This window comes from Dipodomys merriami, unplaced genomic scaffold (genome assembly GCF_024711535.1).
Source record: "Dipodomys merriami isolate MVZ:Mamm:240054 unplaced genomic scaffold, mDipMer1.0.p SCAF_24, whole genome shotgun sequence".
NCBI lineage: Eukaryota > Metazoa > Chordata > Mammalia > Rodentia > Heteromyidae > Dipodomys > Dipodomys merriami.
Window position 1 is genome coordinate 12,173,422 of NW_027203826.1, and position 26,600 is coordinate 12,200,021.

Here is a 26,600-nt window from a genome sequence, read left to right on the forward strand (position 1 = left end):
CCACCAGTGCCCGGCTGTGGAAATTTCTACAGCCTTCTCATTTCTTTCTTTCTACCACCCTAAATATTCATTCTTCTTTAGTCAAATAATCATGTTTAATTTATAAAGTGTTTCATGTATATGTGTATGTGTGTATTCATGTATAAAACATGCTCTCACATTTACATATACTATTTGAAACTATGTAGTTTTATACATGTATGTGTATATCTTCATATCTGTATAGATCTATTTCTATATATCAGTATAAGATATATATATGTGTGTAGATATATAGAGAGAAAGATAGAGATGAATAAAGATATACAGATGGATAAAGAGAAACATCAATATATCTCTAATATATAGAGATATCTACATACAGCTACATCTATAAATATATGTATTTCTCTATGCATTTTTACAGATATACCGTTAGAAATATCTGTAAGTACATATGTGTGTATATCTGTCTATCTATATCTCTATCTCTTCTATATATATATATATATATATATCAGAATGGTATCTATCTCTATATATATCAACTTGGAGATCCATATTTGTGCATATAAATACATATAGATGGTAAATTTAAGGTATATATATATATATATGTATATAATGTAGGTTTATGATGAAACAAGTCTGTTAAAATGAGAGAAAATCCTGATGAAGCATAGTATTTGAAAGCATGTCTGCCAACACAAATACCAGTATATTGCTTTTATTTGGATCAAGTATATTGGTATATTTTAAAAATATTACCAATGTGCAAATAAGTATTAGTATACATTTCATGTGATTAGTTGTTAAAAGTAATATCATTATTCAGCTACCAACTGCACACATTTCAAAGATAATGCTTTTACTAGAAGATTTAGTCCATGTGAAAAAAAAAACATTTTCAACATTTAAACACAGCAGTTGTGACATTGTAAAGAGGGATTTTCCTCACACATTCTGAAAGCAAAAGAACTAAATAAAGTAAAATGACCTTTTGAATAGATTGAACACTAAAGGTGAATAGTAAACACATATTATAAAATATAATAAGCATTTTGGAGCAATGATTGACTTATAAATAAATCCATATGAACTTCAGCAAGTAAACTTTCAAATGAAATAGATATCATAAACCAGACTCAGAGAAATGTAATATTTCTTTGAAGACTTGTTTGTTACTTAGAATTTAAAATGTTTTGACCACAGAAAAGTTAACCAGAAAATGGAAAAGACTGAGAGTAGCATAATTTAAAGAACGCCAATTTGTAACCTATGGAAAGGTGTTTTCATACTAATTATAATGTTCCTGCTGTCACTTTACCTTCAGCTTGAAGATAAGTCAGAAAGAGAAATTCGGCATCAACTGTGACAGAGTGGAACGAAAAATGCCAGTAAAGTGAGTTGCTGTTTAAAGCTATTTTTACTATGGAAGATACACAAACGAAACATTCAAGTCTTCTACCTCTTTTGTTTCTTTCATTTCTGATAAATACAATTATGTTGTCCTCCTTGATTTTTCTCCTTCCTCGATTAATTTCTTCTTTTCTAAAATGTATCAACCACATGTGACATATTTGTCTTTCTTTGTCAGTAAATTCTTCAGGTTTGCTAGATACAGAAAGATTATAAAGTGGAGCAAGACGGTGATTCTGTATCTATGTGATGTTTTGCAAAATTACCAATGGTGTTAGAGACCTATATATTATCCTGGGAAAAAGTATGTGTTGTTTCAAAACTTTCCAAAAAACTTTTTCAAGAAATATCAAATGCTGGATAAGGAAGCAGCTGGCACTTCCTCGGGCACAAGGAATCCTTGCTTGAATTTTCCATTCTCCAGCACACTGCTAATTAAGTGTGAACAGCTAAGTTGTTAGATTGCACATTTTTTTAATGCAATACAACTGGTTCAGGCTGGCACAATTAGCAGCATAACTGGTAGCTTTCACGCAGCTCCCATCTGGCCTGGCTCTTCTCCGGACATATAATATGGGTACTGTTGGCCTTGATGGCACTTGCTTAATGAAGAAAACAGACAGGAAATCAGCCAAAACCCCATGAAATACTAAGTGCTATTTTGGCTCTAGATACACAGTGAATTTTCATGGCAAATCATACACATGCAGAAACCTATTCTAAGTGTTTAAAAAATGATAGGAAATACATGTACACACACATACACACACAACCAGAAATGAGAAGGCTAGACAAAGCCTTTGTTAAAGTTTTAACAAAAATTCAGATATATAATGATAAGGTGGATTCTTGTTGATTTAAGAGATTGCAAGGGTAGAAAATCAGCCACCCCAATACAATTTTAAATCAGCCACTTCTATAATTTTTATTGGGTAGAATTATTTTCTGATATTAATTAATCAATTAATTAATGCTGGTATTGGGGCTAAAACTCAGAGCCTGGTTTCTGTCCCTTAGCGTTTTTTTTTTTTTTTTTGCTTAAGGGCGGTATTTTACATAAGCCACAGCTGAAATTCAAGTTTTTTTGTTCTATTTTGTTTTCTAGTTAATTGGAGGTAAATGTCTCATAGACTTTCTTGCTCACTGTTGCATTGAACTGAAATTCTCAGATCTAAGTTTTCCTGTGAATCTGAGGATTACAGACAAGAGCTGTTGGTGCCCAGTACTTTTTAAAATGAAAAATCTTGTACTTTTCATGAATAAATAACCTGTGAAATATACTATTTTATTTTGCATTGTACACAGTTTCCTTGTAATAAACATTAAGTAACTAATTGCCACAACCAAACTATTATTTAGATAAAGCACTGGCATGAAATATGATAAAACCCTAATGGAAGAAAACTACTTCATCCCATTTATCCTAGATGCTCCAGGCAATGAAGAGTGAGCAGCCATAGTAGACAAAGACTTAGTCATTTTATGAAGAGGAATGGGTTTGAGTTGTACACACACACACACACACACACACACACACACACACACACACACACACACACACACACACACACATATATATTTGCACCTGAAGTTTAGTTCTGCCCTTTACTATTTTAGTTCTGTGAAATGTTTTCCCAGTTACCAACATTTCTGATTACTGTTCTCATTGGTAATTCATGCACTGTACATTGTGCACATCCAGAAATGCTGTACATACTAATGCTATGATAAATATTTTATTTCAGTTTGTTTAAAAATGCCAATAATTTGCACTTTCAGCGATTTACAATATATATATATAATATTTAAAAATTAAATTCAACAAGCAAAGATTTTCCCTAAAATAATTACATGTCATCTAATTTCTGAAAAGTACAGTATTACCTCTAACATAGGTGTACAGTAATATAAAGAATAAAAATTTGAGTATGTCTATAATAATTACATCAAGTAAATATATATAACTTCAAAGAGCTACTGGGCTACTTTTCCCTTTAGAGTCAGTTAACATTTTGTGTATCCTACTTAATGTTGGAATACTCGAGTACCTGGAATTCTACTGTTTATAATATTCCACATGTATGTCTTTGTAGCACTTAGTACATCTCTGCAATTCAAAGCATGTATGTACAATTTGTCTTAGATGAACATCATCTTCTAGATTTTTCTTCTTTTTTTGTTTTCAGTTTTCCCAAATAAATGATAGCAATAAGTACGACTACCATTTATTTAAACATTCCATCCTTCAGAGTCAGTTTTTACAGCCGATAAGGTCCTGGTGAGCTATTCACTTTGTCTTTGCCTGTTAGTTTCATTTGATATTATTCATTGTTTCCAAGTTCCTGAAGTGCACCATGCTCCACTACCTTTCAGGGAGGCTTTCAAGTAAACTTTCCCTTCCTTGCCCCAGAACACATGACCTTGTGTCGTTTTAACTGCCACAATCTAGCTATATTTTCCAATATAGTCTGTAGTACCAACTGTAGTCTACCAGCATCTAGAAAGCCATTGTCCCCCTTTCCATTGAATGTTTTAATATTTACTTTATAAAAAGTTTGGTCATCATTCATTGATTATTTGTTAACAGTTTCAACCAGTATTTCTTACTGTTCCCAATGCAGGAAGAGAACAATGCTTTGTCCTATTACTGGAGAATTTAAACCTGAATTAGGTAATAGGTGTTTATCCTTGAGTGAATTTGCCTAGATTCTGTTTCTCAGGGTTTTACCCTGTTCCTCATTCAAAATGGATAAATTCTGATTCAAACCTTCTCTGTGTCCCATGCATTAGCATATATCCACAGGTAATAAATTGTTTTAAATTCTAATGATGTACTAATAATTATAGTTAAGTCAGCCTACAGATATGTATTAAGACAGCACATTTCAAGGGACCTTATGGTCATTTTAGAGTTTCTACAAAATTTAACATTTAAATCATAGGTAAAACCTGAAATGTAGACTTTTCATGTAAAAGGTAACACAATGCACAAATGCTCTACAATGTAAAATTAACTCTAGGATTTTGTTTCATTCTTTATTTAAGAAAGATGAAATCTGAGCAGTTTGAATCTTTTTGATTACCCATTTAAATTAAAATGTACCACTTCAAAATAATATCTTAGATATCTCGGTTCTCACAGTTTGGTATGCCCTAACATATAAATAAATAAAAAGTGACGACCTCTACCTGGAAGAAATTAGAGCATGGCTATTATATCACATTGCCATATTTAAGATTGTTACCTTGATGTGCAGATGCAAAAGTTCTATGCAATTTCCTAGATATGAGACTATTTTATTTTAATTCAATAATTTTAATTTAAAAGTTAAATGTTCTCATCTATTCTTTTTTTTTCTATATTTTATTTTATTTTATTTTTTTCTGTACAGAGGGGTTACAATTACATGGCCAAGATAATTAGTACACTTCTTTTTTTTTTAATATTATTTTATTTTATTTGAGAACATACTGTACAGAGGGGCTACAATTACATGGGCAGGATAATGCATACATTTCTTACCAAGCATTGCAGCCTCCTCCTTTGTTTACCCTTCACTTCCCTTCCCAGCCTCCCCCCTCCCCCCACCCAATTATACCCCCCTCCCCCCCACCGACATTGTAAAGCTGGTTTTGACATGACATTTTGTACTTCTCATTGTCTCATCTATTCTTGTGACTATATATTTGTATATCACAGCTACACCTTGTCTTTTTTTGTATGCAAGTAGAGGCTTTTTGTGTATAGAAGACTGTTTATTAAGATTTTTGTTTATTAAAGAGGAATAGTGCATGATGTGTCACAGAAAATATGAATCTTAAACCTAATATATTATTTCTGTATCATATACCCTGAAGTATACATTCTCCAAAAGACATCTATAAATATTGGCTGCTTTCAAAAAATAGTACTCTATCTTGACAAATTCTTATATTTAAATAAATCAGTCCCAAACTAGAAGTATTCCAGTCTAAGGAGACATAAAATCTGACTCTGTGAAACACTGAAATAAAATATCTTAAAGATAATCAAATCTTTGATATTCTTGATACAGTTTGTGATACACAAATATGAAATGGATATTTCTGATAACTGTGAAACCTTAAAAATATTACATTCATTATCACTTCTATCGAAGTAATATTTTGAGAGTGGATCGAATTAACAGTGAGCAATTATAAATTAATAGTAATTTCACTATTGCTTCTCAAATAAAACATCTCTCTAGTGCCTTTATTACAATATTTACAAATATTACTAACACTGTTGGTTAGATCAATAAATAAGTTTCTGGTACCAAAATACACACAAATTTATGTCATTTAACTAAACACTTAAATGTTTATAAATAGTATAGTTTAACTCAGAAATATAATTCAAGTATTACTGCAGGATATAAAATAAAAAGATCACAATGATATTGTCAAGGGTAGATGTTGTTTCTACAGGTCACCAACTACAGAAGTAATGACATGGTCTGAAAACATGGACACGCTCTTAGCCAATCAAGGTAAGATGCAAACCAAAATACCATTCTATTAGCACGTATTCATTGTAAAACTGCAAATTTTATGTGTTACATGCATTCAATGTTCTGAGATCAGATTCACCTCCCCTTTATTACTTTCTCTACAGCAAATACATCTTAAAATAGGACTCTAAAGTTTCTGATTGGCCAAAGTAGCAGAATACCTGCTTAATAATTTCAAGGGTCTCAATTCGATCAGAAATCTGAATGCTCTAAACAGACTCATAACTTTTTTTTTTGTCAGTCGTGGGGCTTGAACTCTGGCCCTGGGCACTGTCACTCAGCTCTTCAGCTCAAGGCAAGCACTCTACCACTTGTGCTACAGCGCTGTTTCCCAGACTCATAACTTTAAAGGTCCAAAGCTTAGATAGAGAAATGGGTTTGCCTTAATATTTAATTGTGGATAGTTCATATATATTAAGGTAAAAGGCAAATAACAAGTAGCAAGTATGAAGCTTTTCTTTTTCTGATTCTCCTTATCATTTAACATATAAAAACTGCTTATTGTGCAAACTGAAAGAAACGTGCAAACTCTTAAAACCTGAAAAATTTAAGAAGAACCTGTTTTACATAGCCTATAAACTGAATACACATATTTTAAGGAATATACATCTCAAGTTATTCTCACTTTAATACTTACGAAAACATGTTTAACTATGTGTATAGTATCATGTATGAATACATATTTATATTTAATACAAAGTTGAATTAAGAAAATCTGGGCCAGATGTAAACAAAATGATCCAGTTATTGAGATAAAATAATGTGTTCAATGTAATCACAAATGTATCTACAACTTCTGTTTCTGTTAGAACTGCTTGCAACAGTTCTATCTCAGCCATGAAGGAAAAGAATAATATATAAAATTGTGAAAATGTTTTATTAGTTCATCTATCTATCTATTTATTTATTTTAAGACTCCTGGGGATAAAATTCAAGGTCATGCATTTATTAACAAAACCCACTCCTATTTGAACCCTGTTTCTGGTATAGCCCTTTATGTTTTAGTTATTGTTTTGTTTTGATTTTCCACATAGGGTCATGGCTTAATTTATCCTAGTCTAGCTTCCACTGTGAACCTGCAATTCCTCTTCCCTGAGTGTCTGGAATTACAGGCATGTACCACCATGCCTTTCCTGTAGAAAATATTTTCAGTGAGATAATGAGTATATTAATTGAATGAAATTTCCATTTAAAGTAATAAAATATAGTATGAGAAAATGTTGAAAAAGATAAAGCTGAAATATTTTATTTCTATTTATTTATATATAAATATAGACTGAACTCTCTAAAACATTAACATAAATAATCCATATAAATCCTGCAATCCAATTAATGACATACAGGAATGATGTTCATTGTTGCTAACTTTGGATGGTGGGCTTGTTTTTTTCTCTTAAAGATGTAATCAATGAAACATACATTTGATAAATCTCATCAGAGTATCTCTGCTGGTTATGATGTGGCAGTTACATAGTGAGGGATTTCTATGAAGCTGAATCAATGAACAAAGGCCAAAGACCTACGAGATCAAGGCAATCACTTTCCTTGCATAAATCCCAGAATTATCTATTTAATACTCACAGAAAGAAGAAAATGCATGTTTTTTTTAACATACATACCAAGAGCATTCACCCAATTATATCGGTCAATTTGAACATATACTTTTCATGCACTGACTGAGCTTGGGCCTTCTTAATCATGTGGCTTTTACTTCCTTTGTTACCTATTCTGCTCACTATCCTCTTTTTCACCTAAGAGAGTTTACTAGTCCATCCCATAAAGCACTCTCAAACAATAACTTTAATTTCATACACTATACTCTTCCAAAATTATTTGCTACCTTTTAAAATTCAAGGTTGTATGTGTAGCTAGGCCCTGGTTTATGCCTGTAATCACATCTACTTATAAGAATGACATCTAAAAGATTAAATTTGGAAGCCAAACTGAGCAGAAAATCCCATGAGACTCTATCTTCAAAACAACTATCAAATAGGCTGAAAGTATGGCTCAAGTGGTAGAGTGTCAGCCAAGCAAGAAATCTGAGCATATTTGAAGCCCTAAGCATTAATACTATTGTACGTCATATTGCGCCAAGGAAGGAATACATTGAGTTCCGAGTAGCCTATATTTAAAACTGGAGAGAAATAATAATTAAAATAATTCAATTGGGGCTGGGAAGGTGGCGCAGTGGTAGAGCACTTGCCTTGCATGCATGAGGCCCTAGGTTCAATTCCTCAGCATCACATAAGCAAAAAGAAAAAAGCCGGAAGTGGCACTGTGGCTCAAGTGGTAGAGTGCTAGCTTTGAGCTGAAGAGCTGAGGGACAGCACCCAGGCCCTACAACTGGACCCCCCCCAAAAAAATAAATAAATTATTAAAATTTCTTGATCTCTTCCCATTTCTCTAGATGCTTGTAGATAATCTGAAAAGGAGTTTAAAGTCTTAATGACACATATAAAATATTACTAGCCATGAATCTACAATGTTTCCTGTATTATACAGCATATTTTATCCTTTATACATAAGCTTTAAAATGATTCTCTTTAGATCTCCCAAATGCATCATTGTTTGGACCAAATTCAGGGAAATTTTTAATTGAGTTTTGCTAAAAGGAGTTTATAACCTAAATCTGTGTCACAGGAAACTACTGGATGTATTTTTAAATGCAAGTTAATTAAATTTATATAGCACTCTCTTATTAATGACATCTACATTCTCAAATGTTTCTACTGAGAATTTTAATAGTTACCTGAAACCTTTCACAATGACTTCTTGTTTCAACATTACTCAAAGAAACCAAAATGTTAAATCATTTTAATCCAACTTTTTAGACACCTAAATATTGTTCAAGATTTTTTTTTCTTACAAGACTCCATTTCTATTTACTATTTAAAAACTGATGTAGCCAGGCGCCAGTGGCTCACACCTGTAATCCTAGCTACTCAGGAGGCTGAGATCTGAGGATCACGGTTCAAAGCCAGTCTGGGCAGGAAAGTCAATGAGATTCTGATCTCCAATAAAACCCCTAGGAAACAGGAAGTGGCACTGTGGCTCAAGAGGTAGAGAGCTCACCTTGAGCTGAAGAGCGCAGAGACAGTGCCCAGGCCCATAGGTCAAGCCCCACGACCAACAAAAATAAATAAATAAATAAATAAATAAATAAATAAATAAATAAATAAATAAATAAACTGGTGTAGTTTTCTTTCCATTAACTTTCTTCTTTCATTTTCATTCTCTCTTGTTAATTTTCCTTATTCTCAATATCTTCATAAAATTCCTTTATCTCTATCTTGACTTTTGAAATATTATGTTTCTCATATTGAAGCCTGAGGAGAGCTGCTTTGAGTTCATACACAGGGCCCTCCTAGCAGGAGGAGGAAAAGACTATTGGTGTTTTGGAAGGCAAATTCCCCTGAATGGAGCACGAGGGTTTCCCTCTCCTAAACATGCACAGCCTCAGTCAGGAACAGAACTGCCATGAAGAATGAGACTAGGAATCTGATTAAAATGGCTTTATCATATTGAAGAGGCCTAATCATTGGAGAGGATAGAATATGAACTTTCTAACCTGTTACCTAGTCAGAGATATAAATTACTCAGCCCTAATTAGCAAAACTAACCATCTCAAGTAAATTTCTTTCAGGGTACACTTTGATGAGAACAGCAGAGAAGTAAGGACTTAAACAAGTGCTCACAAGCAAGTGCTCAGAGCAAGAAATAATGGCCTATATTTGACTGTAAACAAGAAAAGGGAAAGATGAAACAGATAGAAATCACAGATTACATGACCTGTCTGTGGTTACTAATTTTTTTAAGCATATACTAACCAAGACAAAGGAAATGTGTTCACCTAAGAAGACTTATTTGTATCCTTTAGTTAAAAGTTGCCCAAGAAATGTTCAAGAGCAAATACTGTGCAAAGGGTACATGGAAGGAGAATGGAAGAGTCATATTTTGATTAGGAAATATTGGGGAACAGCCTCTTTGTTTGCCTTACAAAATAAGATGCCTATTACCAAATAAAGAGACATATCCACATCAAATATCTCAATTACTTCTTGACTTAAAGATGATAACTGTCCAATATAGTCAGTCAAACCAGTAGAGTATAGCAGTGTCTCTTTTGTTTTAAGTCCAAACGAATACTTTTGTGTGTGTGTGTGAGTTGTGGAGCTTGAACTCAGGGCCTGGGTTCTATCCCTGAGCACTTTTGGCTCCACTTATGATTTTTGAGTGGTTAATTTGAAATAAGAGTCTTACCAAGACTTTTTTTTTTTTGCCTAAGCTATCTTTGAAAGAAGATCCCCAGATCTCAGCCTCCTGAGTAACTAGGATTACAGGCATGAGACACTGGTACCTGGCATAATTTAATCTTTGAATATTAAATTGTTTCTCAGAGAAACAGATATTTTACTCTGCATTTAGTATAATATCATTAATGTGGCTTAAAATTAGTGCAACGGCTTCAAAAACAACCTACAAGAATTACTATGAGGTTACTGTCAAAAGTTTCCAATTGTAATTACTAAACTTTTCATAACTTGAAAGAAAGTGTTCAATTTTCTTTGTGGGTGGAGTTAGTAGTGAAGATATATGTTTACATATTTTGTGTTTATGATTATTGATCAGAAATAAGATTTTTCTGAAGTTCAATACCAAAAGATGCAAATATTATATTAAGTAAGTTGATCAATATTTACCAATGGTTGCTAAGGAAATGGTCAATGTACTAACACGATATACTCATTTTTGTCATTTTATTGTTCTCTATTGAACAAATATTTCTCACATATGTTATATAGCTGGTCTAGATGCTTTTCGAACATTTCTAAAATCGGAATTTAGTGAAGAAAATGTTGAATTTTGGCTTGCCTGTGAAGACTTCAAGAAAACAGAATGTGCAGAAAAAATAGTTTCCAAAGCCAAGAGAATTTATTCTGAATTTATCGTAGCTGATGCACCAAAAGAGGTAAGTGAAATCCTTCAGGAAACTAAAAACTCTTATCTCCTAACAGATCTGTTTGAAGATAGAGAAAGATTAGCTAAATGTATAACACTGAAATGTAATAGAATCCTGTTTTCCAGTGAAGAATGGCTGTAGTTTCCAACATCTACTATGTATGGGACACATATAACAAAATTTTCTATCCTGGCAACACTGTTTTCAAGTGTGTGTGTGTTTATGTATGTGTGTGTGTGTGTGTGTGTGTGTGTGTGTGTGTGTGTGTGTGTGTGTGTGTGTACGTGCACATGCACATGTGAGCGCCCACATATGCAGGTGGTGGGACTTGGACTCAGGTCTTCTTACAATCTGGCTTGGCATTTTTGTGCAAATCTGGCACTCTACTTTTTGAGCCACACCCCCACTTAACCCATATGCAAACTTTTGAAAATTAGTGTCTAATAATTCCAAATAAATAACTCTACCTTCAACTTGTCAGAAAATCTATTTTTAAAACATTGTTTTATTTAGTGATATATCTTTGTTCCTTTTGCAAATGGTGGAGTGAAACAAACTGTGTGGTATAGTCCTCTTAAATATTATTTTTTAAAGTAATCCATGTGGAGGAGTAAAAGCACTTTCACTGTAAATTATTCAATTTTAATATATTAGAAGATTCCTTGATTACCTGTAATAATGTTGTACTTTCTACAAGGAGACCCCCTCCTGTCTCTCCTGAATTCTCTCTTTCTCCTACTTTCCTCCCATTTCCCTTCTTCATCTCTTTCCCTTTCCTTGCTCTTCTCTTCCCCTACAAACTGCTCAATGATGGGAATTACACTGAACTCAGGCAGGGCCTTGTTCATGCTAGGCAGGATATTTACCACCAAGCAATATCCCAACTTAATTTTACTTCCTTGACAGTAAAATAAACCAAGAATGTGATACAATTATTACATAATTTGTATGACCTGAAGATCAAGTTAGCAGAAGGAGCCTTGGGGACAATCTGGAAAGACACTGGAAACAGCTTCCACAAAAGTGTTTTATGTGGAATCCACCTTATTTGCACTGTCATTTGCAGAATTAATACTATCATTGAACATTTCCATAATCTGATTTTAATTATAAACATAAAGTAGAAGCAAAGCTGTTTTAGATGTTTTGCCAAATATATGATATAAGCAAGAAGTATAACATACAAATAGCAAGCAAACAGAAAGCCACATAAAACTACTTGCACCACACAAACTCATAATTCCACGCGTCTTTCCTACAAAAGTGAAATACAGATATTCTTACAGGAAACAGTTACTATAATTTCTGACTCAAAATTAGGGTTTATGATTTGTGGACAGTTGTTTGCTTGTGGGGACAGATGATAAGAAGAGGTGAAATTCAAATATGTTATGAAAATTGGGGCATTATTATCAGTAGACAAAATTTTAGATGACTGTTAATTACTACAATAGTTATTACTGTATTATAACATCAAAAGACACATGAATATCTGAGGCATGGGCTGGAATTCAGGAGAAAATAACTTTAACTCATAATGTTTTGTACCCTTCATTTTAAAGTTATCCTTTAAAAATTAATAATTCTGAAAAAAGTGTAAATGTCTATAAATTTGCCAAGGTGATTAATGTTCTGGAAAATAATTAATATACCAAATTAATTAATATTCCAAGGTAATTAACTTCTGGAAATAGTTTGAAGCCAGTCATAAGAAATTATATTTGTTATGGTGTTACTGGGTTGAAAACCATTTTTATCCCTTTATTAGTTTACAAAATTAGCCATAATTATTTTATAATAATATTATAATCAAACTGTAGTGAATATTTTCTAATAGAAAATTTAGTCTTTTCAAATGTAGCTGACTCAAAGTTACATACCTGTCTTAGCAAATATTAGTTTTGCTTATTTTTTAAACTTTCCTTCCAAATTAAATATGTACATTGTAATGATTTAGCTAAATGGCATAATATTCATGTTTGTATATAAAACTTTTATGGCTTTATATAAATTATCCATACACCTTTTTTCCTTTACCAGTCCTGGCACTTGAAATCAGGACCTGGGCCCTGGGCCTGAGCTTCTTGTGGTCAATGTGAGCACTTTACCACTTGAGCCACAGTATCACCTCTGGCTTTTATGAGTACTTTATTGGAGATAAAAGTCTCAAGCCTTTTCCTTCCTCAAATCTCAGCCTCTTTAGTAGCTACAATTACAGACAGCAGCCACTGGTGCAAAGCTCATCTAAATAATTTTGATTAAAAAATACATGTTAAATAAGGAATCTTTTTAAGTAAAAATACTGTCCACTTGAAATGTTTCTGAAAGTGTCTGTCAGAAATGAAAAATGTGTTGAAGAAAGCATATGTATTTATATATACATGCTCAAATACATAAGCATTCTCATATCTATGATTTACAAAAAGTTGTTTCTAATTCTGTCATTCACCATTACATACAATTTCATTTTTCAAAATATATCTGTATAATCCCATCAGTTATATGTTAAATGTACTGTAGTTCTTAATACATTGATTCATTATATTGATTTGAGTGTTCCCACAATGAAGTCAGAGATTAGAAGTAAGATTGGCATATAAAACAAACTATGTGATAATATGACCACATTTAAAGCTCATTATTATCACAGCAGAAAAGTTATTAAATCTACCTGGAGATTTAGAGAGAAGATTTTACAGATTATTTCACAAATAAGAGGTAAGTTGTAAAACATGTCATATTTTAAGTATGAAGAACAAAAGAAGAAATAATATCTCAGACTAGGAGCATATTGATTTAGTATCAACATAGGAAGTTTCCTATTATTGTCCATAAATTACAAGTATTTAATATTTCAAAGTCAAGCAGAAGTATGGCAGATGAGATTGGATATGTAGACAGTAATGGAAATAATAAAAGGAACGTTCTTAAATTTATTGAGTAGTTTTGACAAGATTAGTTGATATAATTGAAATGTAGTTTAAAAATACAATGTTTTCCATAAATGCAAAATAATTTAAGATTATTTATATAAGAATACTTAACTTTTCTCTATAGTCAATTTTAATTATCTAATTAACTGTTACAAAGAATCTAAATTATAAGCAATTTCCATTGGCAGAAAATTCTACAATAAAGAACAATAACAAAGTCATGTTTTCTGAATCGAATTTACTTTTTTTTCTACCTATGGCTGCATTTCTTTTATCCACAAAACAGGTATCATAACACATTTTATTGATTTAACCAAGAAAAATATAGTTATACTATAGTGAATTTAGTGAATGATCACATCTGTAAACTATAATTATGATGGTTGTCCATTTTTGATCCTCTAGGCAGAGAACACACACAAGAGACAAACTATTAGGTCTCTGTGAGTGATGATAATGATTTCAACTATTTGTATGCTCTCCATTTTATGCCATCAACTTTTGTCTGGTTGAGACATGACTAGGGTATTTATTTATGGCAGAGGAGTAATCCTAATGCTTAAAGATTGCTAAACCTGGGGGCAAGTGTTGATGTCTTCCTTCTGTAATCTGTGGTGAACTATTTCACCTCTCTATTTTCAAGTCTCTTCATCTAGAAAGGCAAAAATGAGACCTTTCCAGAAGAGATGGGGGAAAAAACAAAGAAAATATTATTTAGGGTTTGCATCATGTAAAATAGATACTAAGAAATTTCAACCCCCCTTTTTTGTAACTACATTCAAATAGGCCATCGAATTTTATAAGAATAAAAACAACTGTTAGCTAAGTTCTGTGAATGCTGGAAGGGGAGCAAACATTGAATGTCATAATAGTATACATATCAAAACATTTGGAAATACACTGGAAAAAACAGACTGAGATGAAAAAAGAGCAAATCACTGAGTGAATTTTTTTAAATTTAATTTTATTTTATTTGTGAACATACTGTACGGAGGAGTTACAATTACATGGGCAGGATAATGCGTACATTTCTTACCAAGCATTGCAGCCTCCTCCTTTGTTTACCCTTCACATCCCTTCCCAGCCTCCCCCCTCCCCCCCCCATCCCAATCCTTCTCCTTCCTCCCCCTTACTGAGTGAATTTTTATCAGTGAGTTCAGGAGAAAATGGTACAAGGAAAAATGATGGGATCATATGTTTTGACTAAATGTGTAGATGAGTAGCCGTTATTACATGAACAATATATGTGTAAATCATCACTAGTTGTATGTAGAAGAACCTGGGAAGGTCAGAGCAACCACAGTGATTAGGCTCATACTTACTCTTCCTTCAATTTGGACCACTTGTTACATAAAATTTGGAAATTATTAAGGAAATAATTTTAATTGGCTAACGAAAAACTTATTTTAGAAAAAAATAATATTTTAGTATTTTCCTATTACTGGCATTTAAAAGTTTAGTGATGGATTTTTTGACATTTTTCTTTTTGTCTTTTATTTTGTATTTCTTATGTTGTGTCATCATGAAGTAATTGTAAAAAGGGGTTTCAATTCAACATGTCAACTCATGTATGTAATGAAATCAATGAATTTATATTCTCTTTAATGTTAAAAAGGAAAATGACCAATGCAGAGGAAAAATACGTGACTAATGGGAAAATTTTGTAGTCATACTATAAAATTATGATATAATTTCAAATCATAGTAGTGTAATGATTTTAAAAACACTAATTTAGGGTGAGGAATATAACTCAATCTTAGCATACTTACCATAAGCAAGTCCCTATGTTCAAACTCTACCATATGTATATATGTATACCTGTATACATATATGTAAACACATATATGATTCTATTTTATAGTAATATGAATCCAGGAATATTTACTTATAATATCAATGTTAAGACACAACACATAAAAATTAAATTTTAAACATAAAATATGATATAATGGTTCTCTAAAGGGCATTTTATTTTATTTTTTTTTTTGGTCAGTCATGGGGCCTGAACTCTGGGCCTGGGCGCTGTCCCTCAGCTTTTCAGCTCAAGGCGAGCGCTCTACCACTTGAGCTACCGCGCCACTTCCGGTTTTCTGGTGGTTTATTGGAGATAGGAGTCTCACGGTCTTTCCTGCCCGGGCTGGCTTTGAACTGCGATCCTCAGATCTCAGCCTCCTGAGTAGCTAGGATTACAGGCGTGAGCCACCAGCGCTCGGCTCTAAAGGGCATTTTAAAATATGTGTCTAGCTATTAGCTTTAATTCAATATAATATTTATTACTGATTGATATTTTATTTACCCTCAGTATATGCATATAATGCACCTGCTATTCACTTCCTCATATGAATAAAATCTGTCAATAATGAAAAGTTCCTTCTAAGCATGAAAATATAAAATAAACTTGCACCACAAGATTTTTTTACTAGGTGGCTCTCAGTAAGGAAATAGAAACATACAACAAAAGTAGAAACTGATTCCGTTCAAATGAAGCTTTTAATGTACAATAGAAATAATCTTGACAAGTTGCATTAAAATCTAATTTGATTGGAAATAAACTTTATAAAAAAAGCACTACTGGCAGTTGGGAAGGTGGCTCAGTGGTTGAGTGCTTGCCTTGCATACATGAGGACCTGGGTTTGATTCCTCAGAACGACATAAGCAGAAAAGGCCAGAAGTGGCTAGCCTTGAGCTTAAAAGCCAAGGGACAGCCCCCATGCCTATAGTGCAGGCCCCACGACCGACCAAAAAAATAGGAGTACTGAAGATAAAACATTGAAGTAAAGTATTTTAAATAAATGTGGTTGAACTTTCACTCGAGGAAAATAGATACTTGAAATTTTGATAGAGAAAAGCCTATAAACTATTCATTTGTAGTCACTCTTTGTGTTAATCTAATGACAATGTCTATTCTCCATTCTAAAGTTTTGTTTCTTCAAATTGCACTTCCCCAGTGTGTTGAAGTGATTGAGAGACCTTCTTCCCAGGTAGCCACTTGTACACCCTTAGCTATAGTCAGATATGACTCTCCTCATTCGTTATTTTCCTAAGGTTTTATTTACTAATTGAAAATTTGTTATCTCCTGTCTGTTGGCATACCTAAAGATATAGACAATCATAGAGCCTGAAAAGATAAGCTAGCCATCTTGGTAGGAAGACTCAAGCTAAAATAAATTGCAGTAAGCTTTCATAAGTGTTGTGATGAGAAAATACCAGATAAGATTGCATTAGGAACAGAAATATGTCTGGGAGATCAAGACATTATACATGTATCTCAAAAGAGGCACTTAATAAGCAAGCTGCAGAAATATGAATATAAAAGAGAAATAAGGGGAAGAGAGATGGATAGAACACATGAAGAAGAATACTGCCAGGATTAATGCAGTAATGAAAGACGTTTAATGATGTGTGGCAGAGCACATCTTGTGGAAAATAAACCAATGGATCTCAATGATTTCTGAATTTTAAAAATTTTATTGTCTAGGTGATGTACAGAGGGGTCATGATTGCCTATGTAATCATAGTGAGTACATTTCTTTTCAAACTTGTTATCCCCTCCCTCATTTTTCTCCCACTTTCCCTCCCTCCCCCAAGTTGTACAGTTCATTCTCAACATATTGTCTTGTGAGCAACAAAAGGGTAAGACAAAGGACAAACCAATGCAACAGTGATTCCTGAATTCATATTCCATCTCAAAATTTAAACAAATATTTAAAAAAAGAGGTAGTATGGGGAAGTAAATGAGAGGGGGGAAGAGAGACAAACTCAAAACTAAATAACCTGCAAGAAATACTTCCATTGCTATCATGTGGGCAATTTCATTTTATCTGCACTTCACTATCTTAGGAGATATTACAACCATCCACAGGTTTCAGATCAAAAATGAACCAAACTTTAGAGATAAAATGATGAGGTCTGCAGTCATTAGAATCCATGGGGAGGGAAGTCTTAAATTTATGCTGTTAGGTTTTGAATTCCTTTTCCTATACCTGCTACTGATTCTTATGTTTTTGTGATACAGCCTGTGATTCTTGATGTGTGTGCTAGAGCCAGAAAAATAAAATATTCTGGTCATTTAGAATATACCCTCTCTCTCTCTCTCTCTCTCTCTTTTTTTTGGTCGGTCATTGGGCCTGAATTTTGGGCCCGGGCACTGTCCCTCAGCTCTTCAGCTCAAGGCTAGTAATCTACCACTTGAGCCATAACACCACACCACTTCTGGCTTTTTTTTTTTTTTACTTATGTCGCACTGAGGAATAGAACCCAGAGCCTCATGCACGCAAAGCAAGCATTCTACCACTGAGCCAACTTCCCAGCTCTACCCTGTTTTATACACAAAACACTTTTCATTTTGTTTCTAATTTATATAAACTTTTAAACAATAAATCCCAGATTTCTAAATGGCATTAGGAGCATAAAAATTTCAAGAGTGTTTCTTAAAATAATCTGCAGTATCATTTGTTCTTCAAAATACCATCTATGCCTTTAATTAAAACCATAAAACTTCGGTGTTCTTCAAACTCCTTTCTATCTTAGTGTCACTTAACCTTGGACTACTTTGTTGGCTTTGGAGAAGTAAACCAGTCAATCTGACTGCCTTTCAGCTGTTCCTGAATAGTTGTGGCATTCAAACATCTATTCTTAGCAATCTGTATACACTGAGATTTTCTATGTGTCATCTCCTTTATGCCAGAGTGGGAGAGGCATCTGGTTTCTATTGAATCCCATCTTTATTTTGACTACTTGTCTAATTAACGAAGGTGCTCATGAGTTCTATTTCTTTCCTTTCTCTTATGTCCTTCCAGATGTTAGTACTACCACCCAACTGTGTCATTTATTTTTGTCACCAAAGCCAATGCTAACAATTGCATACAGTTCCTTCTAGATGTGTTTGTTTCAGAGTGCTACTTTCATCTTTAACAGCTAACTTTGTATTTCAGTGTATAATTTGTCTTTAATGATGCCAAAAAATAGAGTGATACAAGACATGCTCAGGTGGCTCACATATGCTACTCAGGAGGTTGAGATCTGAGGATCACAATTTGAATCCAGCACACATAAGAAAGTCCAATTATTCACTAAAAATTAAAAAAAAAACTGTGGAGCTGGGGCTCAAATTGAGGAGCACCATATTTAGGTAAAAAGCTGATGGACAGCGCCTAGGCCCTGAGTTCAAGCAGTACCAAGACAAAAAGAAATGAAAATGAAGTAATATAAAAGGGTCAGTGGTGTTTAAATAGAATTAGATCACCGCAAAACATGATTCTGGATGGCTTTTCTTTGAATAATAATTTTAAGCTCAGTAGTGATTAAGGCCAAAGATGATGCTTGCTCTCTTTTTCTAAGGTATTTTACTTATGCATGTACACGTCCTTTGCATAAACACCATCTCCTGCTACACTATCCATTCTAAATGAAGAAAGGCTAATCTGAATGTGGTAGCACAATTGAAGATATTTCCTTCAAATTATTTAGAAATATATAAAGCATAGTGTAGGGTCACAAGGCATGTTTTAAAATGTATTATTTCTGCAAAAATAAATTGTGAAAGCCAAAGAATTGAAAAGTGCTGACAGAGAAAAAAATGGAATTTGTCGTGTATAATTTTTAGATAACAAAATCACCTTAGAATTAAAATATTCTGGTTCTTTATAATAAAATTGTTTTTTTTAACTTTTCAACAAGTACCACAAACAACATTTAGGAAGTAGACATTTCTGGGCAGTGAATTGCTGTCTGTGTCGGCTGTGTCAGGGCCTTTTCAAAACTGACAGGAATTAAAAGTCTCTAAACGGTTGTGGTGACATCTTGGCTGTCATTTCAAAAGCAGCACAATCTTGGATTGTGGTCTCTGATTGGCAGTATAGTTGTCACCGATATGCAGAATGATTTATGACTTTTTGAATGATAAATAAAATGATATGTTTCCAAAGTCCTTGAAACTAAATGGGATCTATACCAAAAAATATTTAAAAAGTAATTGTTTATATCAGTAGTAAGACTTTACTTCTATTGGTACAAGCTTCAGCCCATGTGCAGAATCTAATTGATTAAGATGCTCAGCAATATTCACACATATTTGTAGCTCCTAAGGAGTTCAGGTTTTCCTTTTAGCTCATTCAGTTGGAAAACTCACCTTTTACATATCCACTACTTATAAGGTCATGCATTCAGTATGCTAAATGGTCAATATCTCATCTGGCTTAATATTTAAGGTAGAAATGTATCCAGTATGATTTTGCCAAAATAATCACATTTGGGATGAATGTAAGTTGAGGACAGAGTTTATGTAAATATCTCCAGAATTTGTGCAGTCCAGGAGAAGATAGATAAGAAGAAATATAAACTCTAACATTTGTCACTTATTTTCCTTTTGAAATCTCAAACAAATGCAAAAAAAAGAGATGAGGCAGCCTGGATAGCTTATTTTTGTATGTCACCAGAATAGATTTCCAATTAGCATGTAACAGCATTTATCACATCCTATTAATCAAAATGTGTGTGTGTGCATGCACACGTACACACATGCATCTGTGTGTCTGGGTTTGGAGCTAAAAACTCAGGTCATGAGCTATGCTATCCCTAAGATTTTCTGATTAAAGCTAGCACTCTACCACTTGAGCTCCACTTTGGCTTTTTTGGTAGTTAATTGGAGATAAGAATCACTTAGTCTTTCCTACTTATAACCCACCATATATTATAGTAAATGGAGACAGTTCTCATTTATGTTCTGTCTATGCTTATTCTCTTAGTGATCTCTATCCCTTCACCTCTGAAAGATCATCTCAAACTGATCAAAGGAGAAGTTGACTCTTGTTTTCCATTCAAAACCTGTTCTGTCCAAGTATTTTCAATCTCAGGGAATAGCCATTCTGGCCTGGGGTTCTACCTTGATCATTGGTAGATACCTCTTCATAATTTCTTCACATCTCATTCACTTCCTGGCACTTTCTATAATATGTTTGAATATATATGTATATATATATATAATTAATTCGGCTTTTCTTAAAAACTTTCTTTCTTATACCTGCTCATAAGTACTGTTACAAATTTTAGTCATCACATTCTCTTAACATATTTAAATGGTACTCCTTTCCTTAATTTCCTACAATATTATCAAATGTCCATTCTGATATAGTTTCCTACATTTTCTTTCTTGTCACTTGATAACTCCACATAGAAAATAGTTATATTTCCTTTCAAGCATGTATTTACATTATCACCTTAAATTCTTTTCGTTTATAGCCCCTTATAAAGGCTATAAAGTTCTACAAGATCTAACAACTTATTTCACTCCCAACTGATCTTTCCCTCCTTAAGCTCCACAGATATGCGTGCAATTTATACCTGCATTGCAGTCCCTTTTTACATATGCACCATTAATAATAATACTTCAAGGTCAGTTTAACCCTCATTTCCTTCTGAAAAGCTTCCTTCCCAACAGCATCTGTTCTCTTTTAGATTGATTTTCCAAATCTGTCTTCTAGATAGACTTCAGTATAATCTTTGTATCTTAAGTTTCCATCATACTGTTAAGCACCTGCTCAATAAACACCCCACATAAATGATTTTAAGGAAGACAATAAGCAGAAAATGGTTACTTTTCAGATATGTGTTAGACTATTCACCCCAAAACTGGGAAAATCATATTAATTAGTAATATTAATTATATTCATGTGTGATATGCACACTGTAGTCTATGAGGATTTAGTACATTGGTATTGATAATCAAATAATAGTTGTTGCTTTAAATTTAAAATAATTTTTTAAATATCCTTATGATTATCTTAAATTTGAAGTCATCATTTAGAATAATTAACTATTAGAGAAGACAGATCAGAAAGGACAAAGGAAAAATAAAGAGAAGAAAAGGTGGAAGACAAATAGCAGTGGTTCACAATTGTAATTCTAGTTACAAAAATGGCTGAAGGTTTGAGGGTATGGCAGATTTCAGTTCAAAGCAATCCTAGGCCAAAATATCAGAAAAAATGGTGGAGGGGTTAGAGATGTGGATCAAGCTTGTTGTAGGCCAGCTGCAAGCAAGAAATGAGAATGTGAAGCTCAAGGTTCAGCTCATGGTAATTGCACAAAATGGAAAGCTGAAAGAGAGCATGTGGAATAAATATCTTCCCTACAAATTGTCCTAAAGATGTGTAGAACTAGGGAAAAGACAGAAAATGATCCTCAGATTAAATCATATCTTAAATTATTGAATTGCCTTTGTCACAAACCATTTATTGATCATCAAAAAGATTCTTTTTTTATTGTGAAAATACCGTGCAGAAGGGTTACAATTACCTTTCTTGGTCGATCATGGGGCTTGAACTCTGGGCTTGGGGGCTATCCCTGTGCTCTTCAGCTCAAGGCGAGCACTCTAACACTTGAGCCATAGAGCCACCTCCGGTTTTCTACTGTTTTATTGGAGATAACCCTCAAGGACTTTTCTACCCGGACTGGCTTTGAACCGCGATCCTCAGATCTCAGCCTCGTGAGTAGCTAGGATTACAGGCGTGCGCCTCAGGCACCTGGATGGATCATCAAAATTTAATACTTAAAAATAATAGAAGTTTTTCTGTGAAGGTCTGCTTAAGCAAGTAACCAAGTATCATGATTTTAAAATTGAAATAATATATAACAAGAAAATTGTACGTATTATTCTGTGTTAAGAGTATTCAATTTCAGTTAAATCGTTGGGAGTGAAAAAAGCTATGCAGGACACAGTCATGGATCTGGGGGCTTGTAGATGGTGAAATGTCGTGATCAAAAGCTTCAGGCAAAAATTCACTTTCAGCATAGCATAAACCAGCTTCATGGCTGCTGCAAGAAAATGCACAAGTTGATTTGGAAACAACATTTAAATCAGAAAGAATCTGAAAATGCCCACGTAAGAAGTTAAAATTTCATATCACAAAAATAATGTTTTAGCCAGGCGCCAGTGGCTCATGCCTATAATCCTAGCTACTCAGGAGGCTGAGATCTGAGGATCACGATTCAAAGCCAGCCCGGGAAGGAAAAGTCTATGAGACACTTATCTGCAATAAACCACCAGAAAACTAGAAGTGGTGCTGTGGCTCAAGTGGTAGTGTGCCTGCCTTGAGTTGAAGAGCTGAGGGACAGCACTCAGGCCCAGGATTCAAACCCCATGACCGACAAAAGAAAAGAAAAAAATGGGTTTTTAGTTGAATATTCATATGTCAAAATTAAAATTTTGGTGAAAATTGATATAGTAATACTGCTTAAAGTATTTAGAAGAAAGGATGGTATGAAAGCATCAGAAAAAGCAGGGAAGGAGTTAACTATGGAATTATTGGAGGAATAAAAGTGAGATTTAAAAAGATCTCTGTGAACCTGCAAGATCAAAGATACAATATCTCACATCGAGTATACACCTTCAGTAAGTAATCAGAGAAGAAGGCAGTGTTCAAGATGACTCTGTTTCTAGCTTGTACAAATTGGAGGAAAATAATGGCATTTACATAAACATGTGGGTGTGATGTTTGTCAATGACATAAGCTGAAATGCCAAGATACATCTTCATAAAACTACTGATTATTTCCTGGAAACAGTGTATCTGCTTATCTATAGCTGAGGTTGGCAGCTCCTTGGTAAGAAAAACAGACAAATTAGGAAAATGTAGGGAGCAAGTGTGAACAGGAAGTTTTTTTATATTTCAATATCATTATTATGATGTTGAAACAGAATCGTTTTCTTTAAAATTTTAAAATGATACTGAACAAATATAAAAGTATTTCTCCTCTTGATTTCATGACACATATTTATTGGAACCTCATACTATGTATTCATGAGAGATATTCCAAATGGAAAATTCTCTAAGTAACAATATCTGTTGAGAATTTCAAAAAACTAAAATCACACGTAAACTCTGAAGATGATATTTATATTTAGTCTTAAATTGGGAGGAGACTTACCAGAGATTTAAATATTAAGAAGCAATTGTGAGGCAGGTGGGAAGGAGGGAGAGATAGTTTGGGGAAAAAAATGTCCTTACATTGGGAAATGCATACAGTTTGAGAGGAATTGTCCAGGTTTATTCATTCCTCTATCTTCACCCTGTCTTTATCTACATATATATGCAACATTTATATATGAATAAATAAATACTCTGTATGTGCAATTTATTCTCAATATACGTTTTTATCTCCCCTGCCACTATCTTTGTTGACAGGATAGAATTCATTTTACAAATATGTCCCATCATCATTATCATTATCATCATCACCATCATTTTAGATCTAGTTTCTACAAATGAGTAAGAACATACGATAGTTGAAATTTTGATCTTGGCTAATCTGGCTCAGCATGGTGATATCCAATATCACCCATTACCTGTTAATTATATAAATTCACTTGTCTTTGTCTAGCTCTCAATCAAAATTATATTTTATGTCACTCTTGGTTGTTTCCCCAAATATAACTGGCCTATTTAAGAAAAATATAATAGATTACTAATAACTGTAAATGAGATAAAAATGAATATAACATGTACTTCAGTTCTTGTAACTTCTAACTCAGGAAATATCAGTAGACAAAAGATGATGAAGCAAAATCTCAGAAATATTAAAACAGATCACCTACCTCATCCCATGGCTCACGCCTGTAATCTTAGCTACTCAGGAAGCTGAGATCCAAGGTTCGCTATTCAAAGCCAGCACAGACAGGAAAGTCCATGAGACTCTTATCTCCAATTAAATACCAGAAAATCAGAAGTGGCACTGTGGCACTCAAGTGGTACGGTGCTAGCCTTGAGTTGAAGAGTTGAGAGACAGCACCCAGTTCCAGGATTCAAGCCCCACCACTGACCAAGAAAAAAAAACTCAACAAAGGCTACCAAGGTCAAAATTAATTTATGAAATTTTTTAATGATCTTAAATGATCTATGTCCATGCATGGGCAAGTTTTTTTTCTAGTTTTTGGGGGGGCAACCTTATCTGGAACTTTGATGAATGATCAAATATTGAGATCAACTGAATAAAATTACAAATGTATGAAAGGTCAATAGGTATCTGAAGTCCCTAAAGAAAGAAATTATCTATGAAATAGAGGATTTTGATGCTTCTTTTCAAATTGACTTTTCTTTTTTCCTTACTTCTTCCTAGAATATTTTGGCATTTCATATCTTATACATCCAATAACAAACTTGAAGATGTCTGCAATTAGTCTTCTGTTATACACTTCAGAAATTGAATATACATCATACAGCAAGTTAATAGCTGAAGAGAAATTTAATTGCAATCCTGTCTGTGATTTAAGTTCATTTCTTTGCAGCATAAATGGTCATTTATAGCCTTTATTTCACCAGACCACAAAATTCTAACATTTTTATCATCTCTCCTACTTGTCCTATGAGATTTTTATATTCTATTCAGCAAATATGTATTGATTTCCTATTATGTGGTAGGTATTCTGCTAAATTCTGGGAAAGAGTAATAAATAAGATATAGCACCTGTCTTTGTAGAACTTGGAATTGTAAGATTCAAATCCTTATACAGCTAGTGAATATTTAGAGTTTAAGTAGCTTCTCTTGAATAAGACATTGCCTGATTCTCAGACTACTCTGGACTAAGTATAGAATTAATCATGTACTTCATAATTGGACTTAGAAACCGGGCACATGTGGCTCACACCTGTAATCTTAGGACAGAAGGCAGAGACTTGAGGATCACAGTTCAAAGCCAATCAGGGCAGAAAATCCATGCGACTCTTATCTCCAATAAACAACTCAAAAAAGCCAGAATTTGAGCTGTGGCTTAAGTTTTAGAATGATATTTTTGTGAAAAGAAGCTCAGGGATAGTGTCCAGGCTTTGACTTCAAGACCAGGGCTATCCAAAAAAAAGGGGGGGAGCTTAGGGGCATTTTATCTATTTTTTCAGATAAATAGTGAGATCCATTAGTGCATATTTGTTACATATTTATTTATTTAATATTTATTGCTGGCAAGAGTTAAAAGGACAAGGATAGATATAGATAGATATAGATACTGATATAGATTCAGGCATATAGATTTGCTCTATAGCGTCTGTAAAAGTGGATAAAATCAGTGAACAGAGGTTCATGCAAAAGGAAACAAAAATAGGAAAAACAGTGATACAGGAACAGCAAGGCAAACTGTGGAGAATAGGAAATGTAGACACCTCTAGTACATTCTCAATTTTGTTTTGTCTACTGACAATGCATTGTAAGAATTCAGGCCAAGGACTAGAGAAAGAGGATGAGAAGGAAAAGACATTTAGAGACATAAAGAATACTGTTTACATCTTCACTTTATCTAAATCATAAATACGGCTTTACTTCTGCTATTGTAAATGCTACTCTTCTCAAACTTGGAAAAACAATTGAGACATGTGTTTGCTCTGCATTCTAAAAACTGAATTCATGACTTTTCTGCTGTTTTGCATTAGATTAGCAGTGTTTGGGAAATATTCAAATAATATAGATGCATACCCATCCAAGTGAACTGTGCATTCTCTGACTAAAGGAATCTGATGACATGTAACCTTATTTTCCACAGATTAACATTGACTTCAGTACCAGAGACCTTATCTCAAAGAATATCGCTGAACCTACTATCAAATGTTTTGATGAGGCTCAGAAGTTAATCTATAGTCTCATGGCCAAAGATTCTTTCCCTCGATTTCTGAAGTCAGAGATTTACAAGAAACTGGTGACAAGCCAACAGGTTGGAAGTCATAAAAGGTGGCTCCCTTTCTTGTGAGAAAGACAAAAAATAAAAAAGAAAGGCAAAAGAGAAACTAAGCACTAC

The 26,600-nt window shown here is 33.5% G+C and overlaps 1 protein-coding gene across 2 annotated transcripts; it reads left to right on the forward strand.

Moving 5' to 3' along the window:
- Window positions 1-1,370: 1,370 nt before the first annotated feature.
- On the forward strand, window positions 1,371-26,552 carry Rgs21 (regulator of G protein signaling 21). Of its 2 annotated transcripts, none has more exons than XM_070034067.1 (4): window positions 1,371-1,381; window positions 5,833-5,909; window positions 10,733-10,899; window positions 26,349-26,552. In XM_070034067.1, the coding sequence occupies exons 1-4, from the start codon at window positions 1,371-1,373 to the stop codon at window positions 26,550-26,552; spliced, it is 459 nt and encodes a 152-aa protein (XP_069890168.1). The 2 variants fall into 2 exon arrangements, with proteins under 2 accessions (XP_069890168.1, XP_069890169.1); XM_070034068.1 differs by having other exon boundaries at window positions 5,848-5,909.
- The last annotated feature ends 48 nt before the right edge of the window (window positions 26,553-26,600 follow it).

Bases quoted from the DNA above. Each gene is read 5' to 3' on its own strand.
- Rgs21 (XM_070034067.1), top strand. The intron at 5,910-10,732 runs GTAAGATGCAAA...TATGTTATATAG, and splicing joins CACGCTCTTAGCCAATCAAG to CTGGTCTAGATGCTTTTCGA. The intron at 10,900-26,348 runs GTAAGTGAAATC...TATTTTCCACAG, and splicing joins TAGCTGATGCACCAAAAGAG to ATTAACATTGACTTCAGTAC.